This window comes from Trachymyrmex septentrionalis, unplaced genomic scaffold (assembly GCF_001594115.1).
Source record: "Trachymyrmex septentrionalis isolate Tsep2-gDNA-1 unplaced genomic scaffold, Tsep1.0 scaffold97, whole genome shotgun sequence".
Lineage (NCBI taxonomy): Eukaryota > Metazoa > Arthropoda > Insecta > Hymenoptera > Formicidae > Trachymyrmex > Trachymyrmex septentrionalis.
Window position 1 is genome coordinate 513,237 of NW_017306160.1, and position 7,365 is coordinate 520,601.

At 34.8% G+C, this 7,365-nt stretch overlaps 1 protein-coding gene across 1 annotated transcript in view; it reads left to right on the forward strand.

Moving 5' to 3' along the window:
* The window catches only part of LOC108756287, an 85,607-nt gene extending 81,672 nt beyond the window's left edge, over positions 1 to 3,935 (forward strand). Inside the window, 6 exon segments of the mRNA XM_018499985.1 lie at positions 288 to 1,629; positions 2,066 to 2,121; positions 2,497 to 3,183; positions 3,414 to 3,466; positions 3,468 to 3,734; positions 3,856 to 3,935. Of these exon segments, the coding sequence (XP_018355487.1) occupies positions 288 to 1,629; positions 2,066 to 2,121; positions 2,497 to 3,183; positions 3,414 to 3,466; positions 3,468 to 3,711 (2,382 nt within the window). The 3' untranslated portion in view covers positions 3,712 to 3,734; positions 3,856 to 3,935.
* The last annotated feature ends 3,430 nt before the right edge of the window (positions 3,936 to 7,365 follow it).

The window sequence follows — 7,365 nt, forward strand, 5'->3', positions numbered from 1 at the left end:
TTTACTTAAATAAAATAAATCGTGATGCGTAGTGCAAATATCAAAATAATTGTAAAGTTACAAAAAATTTGATAACAGAAGCCTGAAGACGCATGCACTGAAGATATATTATATGAAATGATATCAAATTTTATAAAAAATAACGAGATATAGACTGGGATATAAAGTTAGCTAATCTGCGAATAAAGTTAATCAATGCTGAAGACCAGCGGCCACATGTAAATCTTTAACAAAGAAAAGATCTACAAGAGAATCGATCTTGAAATCGTGTCTCCGTCTGTCCTCAGGCGAGTAACGCATGCAGCAGGATGCGTCTTTATGCCAGAGTCCTGGGTGAGACGAGTTCCAACAACATGAAAACCTGGCAAAGAGATTACGCCACCGTCCCGATTCGCAAGTGGTTCTTCGACTTGACGTATCATCCATCGTTTCAAGAGTACACTCTGAACTTCATTCCAGAAGCGAAAATCGTAAAGAAAGATCGATCGATGAAGAAAACGAGAAAACTCGAACATTTATCCTACAATGTATTCATTGCGAAAGAAAATAATCATCAATTGTTGCCAACGTTTTTGTTGAATCATGGCGAAAAGCCGGCAAGAAGATTGATGAAGAAATTTAGAAATGTTAGTATACTTCCAAATATGGAGGCATGTTGCAAAGGAGCAGATAAATCGACCGATTGGTTGATACCAGCAATGCTATTAAATATTAAATTGAGGTTATTACATGAGTTCTACGGTTGCATTAAATTTCCTTTGTCTTCATTAAATTTCATAAATTACAAACATAAAAACAATCGCGAAGTGATTTCATTCAATCGCGATAGCGAAACAATGACGAACGATACGTTAAATGTCGTTGAACAGAAAAATTGGATTCGACGAACATGCTCTAAAATCAAATCCATACTCCCAGACCTGCAGGCTAAAATGCGATTCCATTCGACAACCGCATCGGACTTGCATTGTTCGGAAAATATTTTTGTGGTGAACCAAGTGATTCCGTTTTCCAATATAATTTCCAATAATGCGATTCTCTTTGCATCAAAGGATTGCGAAGATGATAAACCGAAGGCTGGCATTCGGAGGAAGATACAGGAATTTTGTATGCAGCGGAAAAAAACTCTTAAGAAGAATAGAGAGAAGAATGATATATGTAACAAAAGAGGGAACTCGTGTGAAAAGAAGACTAATTGCTCCGGGAGAATAACGGCAGACAAGAGACAAAATGTAGTTTCCTGCAAAAATAGAAATAATTCTTGCAATAAAAAATGTTCCGATCCATGTAAATCGAAAAAGAATAATATTTGTGGAACAAAAAAAGATTCTTGCGAACGAAAGGTCCAAGAAGACCCATGTAAAAAGGCAAAGGATGATACTTGCAGTACAAAAGATCCGTGTAAATCGAAAAAGCATGATACTTGTGAAACAGAAGAAGAAGCTTGCATTCCACCATATAACGTAGAGGAAGAACCAAGTTATTATGATCTGTTTGATCATAGTCCATGTAGGTTAAAAAAGGACAAAAATAATGAAGAATGTGGGAAGAAAAAAGAAACAAAAAAGCCTGATTGTTCAAAGATTAAAAAAGTTGATTGTGAGAAGAAAACATGTTCATCTGTTAAAAAGATTCCAGAATGTTCTGATGACACAAAAGGAAAAAACTGTTGAAAATATCTCACTTATGCATTGTTTACGTATAAAATAAAAAAAAAACTTTCAATGTCTCTCTTTTTATATATAGAAATCATAATAGATTTAAAAAACATTTCCGCAAGTATTAATTACAAAATCTATGTTAACTTTAAAATGAATTATTTCGAAACAAAATCTAGTTTATATTAATGTAAATTACTTTAAAAAAAAAATAATTTTTTAATAATATCTTACATCTCTATGAAGTTATATAAGTATATGATATGTTATATATAAATCTGTGAGTAATAATAAATATTATTTTTTTAATACAGTATTGTAAATTTTTTTAGTTATATTCTTTTAAGTATAGAGGTCACAAAAACATTCTAACTAAACAACTATATGATAACATAATTTTTTATTTCAGCCACAACCAGAAAATTTGACTGTGAAGATTTCAAAATCCGAAATAATAGCAGAAGTAAGTTTTTGGAATATTTATTATTATATTTTATTATTATAAAGGGGAATTTAATTATTTTTTTATTTTATAAATAAATTATGAAACTACAACAATTTCTTTCTCGTATTTGAGTATATTTTATTTGCATATGTTTTTAAATAAAATTATACGCGATCAAATTAAAAAAATTATCCAAATATACGTTGAAATACTCGCAAGAATGTTTTATGATCGCTGTGGCTCCACCTCCCTTCTGCCTCTTTTCTCGTTGAATTGTCTACTTTAAACTATTCAAAATCTTACAATACGTATACATGAAAAAGGATATCTTATTCACATAATGAACTATTATAAATTCTATTTCTGATTGCTTTGGTCGTCATCTCTCTGCAGAGAAGAGAGAGTTCAAGTTCATCGATGACATCTGCGGTAAAAATAACGGAAAGTGAAAAACCGATCGAGTTCAATCGGATCCAAGCCAACAGAGATTTTCTATCGATCATCAATTCATACCAACAGTTTACGGAAATCAATTTTGTCAAAGATTTTCAGCAAGATTTCAATTCGACAGTCAATCACAAGGATTGTTTCGCTTTTTCTTTTCTACATAATCATTTTGTCACTCATCTTTGCTATTGCAAGCAGTGTGATAAGTTTGAGGAATCGAAGTTATTGTACGATGCCAACGATGATTATTTCCCTCAAGGTGAAGAATACGAAGACGAGATCGGTACAGATGAATATCAACTAGATAAAAAAATGAAAAAACCTAGTAAAGAACTGCCGATTGTCGACGATGAGTACGATAATTTTCAGCCGATGATGTTGTTTGAAAATAACAAATATGTCAATGGAGGTCCATTAACGAGGTTTATCACACACGTACATTTTTCAAGTATTGAAGAACTAACAGAGCCTAATCGAATAATGCTGATGTTAGAAAAAGTTTCCAACAAGGACGCTGTCGAAAAATTGCAAACTCTGATCGAGAAAGTAGCAGAGCTCAAGCGTCGAGTTTTCCGATCCAAACGTAAAGCACCGAAAATCGAGGCTACGGACGGAAAAAATGAAAAAAAAATTATCAATGAAAACAAGGACAATGAATCAATGAAAATAGAAACAACAAATCAATAAATTGATCCTATTTTTTGTATGAATCAAAAGATCTCTGTGTAAGCACGTAAGCATTAAGCTAGATTATAGCTTCTCTATTACATTCATGAACTATATTCGCATCAAATCATTATTTTCATTCTTTATCCATAAAAGAATACAAGCGCTTTGCTTTTGTCTTGTTAAACTTTCTAAAGGAGGGAGGTGGGCCAAGAGCGCTGGTCGGGATTACCGCGAGATTATTGAGGAAGTAAAATCCTTCACGAATTAATACGTAAAAACCAGCAGGCAGTTAGTGGCAGAGTACTGCGGCTAGGTGAGCCAGACTGTGGCGAAGAACCGCCTAATGAACCAAAAAAGCATCCATGCGATCCACCCAAGGGCCCCTGTCAGCCCGTCGAACCACCGGGTTATCCCCCCAAGCCAAAACCCAAAAAAAAACCATTCTGCGTTCAATGCCCACCCAAGAAACCGTGCAAGAAAGAGAAATGCTGAATCGCGTCAGTAAGAGACAGAAGGTACGTGGAGGCATCAGCGGCTATCATAAATATCATTGATGGAAACGAAGAGCTGTTGTTATTTCTAGAAAAATATAAATATATATTTCTTTATCTTCATCTCTCTTTCTGAATTCCGCAGGCTATCCAGAAGCTAAAGTTCGTACAAACGGAAACTTTCCAAAGAAGTCTACCAAAGCCTATCTTTGGAATAGGAGAATTAGGAATTAATCGATGGAACTATAAAGTTTATTCGATGAATGTGTTCAACTCAGGATTCATTTCCACAAGAGATTCCTTCAAGCCTAGAAACATCTTTTTAAGGCATAAATCATTTGATCGGATTCACGAACAATCAAGAAAATATTTTTTGAAACGTTCATTCATGACGAAATGTAAACTGCCGGCTTTGAATAGACCAGTATCGGCAATGTCAGTCTGCCATTCAACAGTTCCACCTTCTTATCTACCATTTTTAAAATTCTACGGATTCATTGAGAAATATTTTCTGCTCTATCATAATACTTTGTCATCGCTATCTTGTCATTATAAATCAGTCAGTTTGCTACGTTCTTCCGCTTTATATTCGAAATTCGTAAAGAAGCCGCCATTTTTAAAGATCTGTGAGAAGGATTCACAATTTCTGGAATGTCTGGAATACTCGAAGTTATTAGCACCGTCTTCCAAATACTTAGCGTGCCTCGAATATTTGTTAAAATGGAAACTCCTATCTCCAGAACTTTGCAAACAATATTTTTTATCATGTTCTATGTCTCGTTTAACGTGCTCACATTCATTTTCACAATGCTCACGAAATGTTTCCAAAAACATTCAGGAAATATCCAAGAAGCTTCCAAAATTACAAAGGAATAAAACTTATAAGACATCTTCTCATCGTAATGTCTGTTATCCGATTTTCCTGCACAGGCGTGGCTCTCTTCACTGGCGAGGATTTCACAGTTCTTTGTTTCCACTTGCTAAATCAGATTCTAGTAAGCCTTCCGCTTGCAAGCAAATGGATGAAATCTGCAAACCGACCGAGGTAAAGAAAGAGTGTGGCAAACCTTGCAAAGAAAAGAGCGACGTTTGTCACCAAGAAAAGGTCAAGTGCAATAAGTCACAGCAAAACAAGAAGACGGAACAAAACCTAAAGAAAGAGGAAAAGATCGTGGATTCCGATTGTGGGAAGATATCTGATTGTCTGCCAATAGGCAAGTGCGAACTGCCTCGAACTCTTCCACCAGAGAAGATGAAGTACGCAAAGATAACGTGCGCTCCGCCAAAGTTTGTCAAGCCTAAATCTTGTCCACATGTGGAACACTTGAAGAAAGATGAATCTGATATAAAGCCTAAACCGACTACCGTCAAAAAGAAGAAAATTTGTGCTCCACCACCATTGCCGAAGCCACCTAACGCACCTATCATGCTTTGTCCCTGCTCACCACCACCCAAACTACATCCTGGCTCGTGTCCGTGCTACGAGACGAAAGCATTAAAAGAGCGACCCTCGACACAACCGTGTCTGTTGAAGAAGAAATATCCCTGTCCCTCTGGCATATATGTTTGTCCTCCGCAAAATAAGCCATGCAAAATAAAACAATTACCTGAAGTAAATAAATGCGATAAGAAGAAAAAGAATACGTCGGCATCTTGAAGCATCGTATGAGAAATGAATGTAGCATAATATATTGGTCATTATTTCTTAAACGCATAACCAGAAAGTTGAAAAAATTTTAACAAAAAAGAGGATTTACGTTAAACAAGTTTCAAATATCAAATAATTTTTTCAAAAAATTGAACATTTATTTGTTTTGTGAAAAATTTGATGAAATAATGATTGGTTATTGTTTAAAAATATACACAGGATGGTAGTAAGGAATAAGTTTTACAAAAAAATATCTTAAGATATAAGAAAACAAAAATAAATGCGCACAGCAGTGATTTCTGCGAGATCTATGAAATTAGAGATTCGGTCTCCTGGATCGATAATTATCAACAATTTAAGGCCGACTTGTTCATCTTCTGTCAGATCTGCGATTGATAGTGTATTTCTCCGTCTAATGATTTCATTTTGTCTATCTGTAATTTTTTTTTTCAAGGAAGCACCACTGATCGCGAGAGTTTAGTGTAAGGTGAACAAACCGGCTGCCGATACATGTTGCTTGTCGCGTGACTAACGGATTATCTATTTTAAAATTATATGCTGATAGGCATATATATTAATGCGTGTGCGTGTTCAGTCTAACATAGAAGGATTCCTACAAATATTAGCTACAATTCGATAAATGTGTAATGTTTATCGAAATGTATCAACTTAAAAATATAAACACACCATGCATATCAAAATCATACGTTATAAAATAAATTTGTTGTGGATGATTTCCGATATTATTATGTATAAAAATTTAATTTGCATAATTATTTTTTATACCAACACAAGAAATGGTTAATTTATTTGATTTAGCTAAAAGAGTTTAAAAATAAATTATTTTTGTTATATTGAATAGACTTTGTTGGTCATGCGGCATTCGATGTGTATCTTACTAATTTTTTTAAAGAAAAAATTCAAGTCTAAATTCGAATAGATCTCGCAGCTAATTATACAAAATGTATTGTTTTCCCTTTGCGCGTATTGCACAAATTAACACCGTAATGCTGCACAGAAAAGCGATGAATATAAACTAGCGATATAAATGAATCAACTAACCGATATAAATAAATTCATATTAAATTTATGAAACGCAAGCTCGGGAATTAGATTTGTATCTTTTTCATTTTTCTCTGTTGTCTAATACAAAATATAGATATACAAGATGCTAAATTCTTGTGAGGATTTAAACAAAATATTTGTCAATTATTAAAATAAATTTTTGTGATATAAAGAAAGGCTTTTAGTTTATTTATTATGTATCGACTATAGAAACTTTAACTGCACATTTATCGATTATGTATATTATACATTTTATAAATAAAGTCTTTTCTATTAATATTATTTAACATTGACTTTTTTCGAATACAAAAATGTGATAATTGTTTGTATTTTCCCGGCAACTCGATATGGAAGAGACGGCTGTAGGTTTCAATGAAAGCCTCACATTTTGCGAGTTTCACTACCATCTCTGCTCAACGATAGGTCATATCCATTCCTACGATGCGTTTTAACAGGGACGAAATGCGGGAACGATAGGCGGGATGAAAGGGAGGACGAACAGTGGATTGCTATGAACAGAGAAAATCGATTTCTACTGTTGGTGATCGGTTCCAATGTTTGATTCGATCCCGTTTGTGTACGCGATAATAATCGTGGCTGTACGTGCGGACGCCGTTTCTGCCGATTTCGACGTATATCATGCGAATGTGTGCGTACCGGCAAGCGAACGATACGAAATCGGCATCAAAAGCGTCTCGTTACAATAATATCGACATTTATATACGACGGGGTTTCAGCTGGGTGGAAGTTTGGGCGGCGGAAAGACGAAGGTCCTTATCATTTTATTATAGGGGTGGGTAGACAACCCTCGCCCTTCTCCGAACGATACTTTACTTTTACCTCCCATTGTCTGTCTCTCGAGTTGGGCCTCGACGCTCTCTTAAAGGCTTAAGCGCCATCTCCAAGCGTCCAATAGGATAATCTAGCCTTTCCACTTCGCTT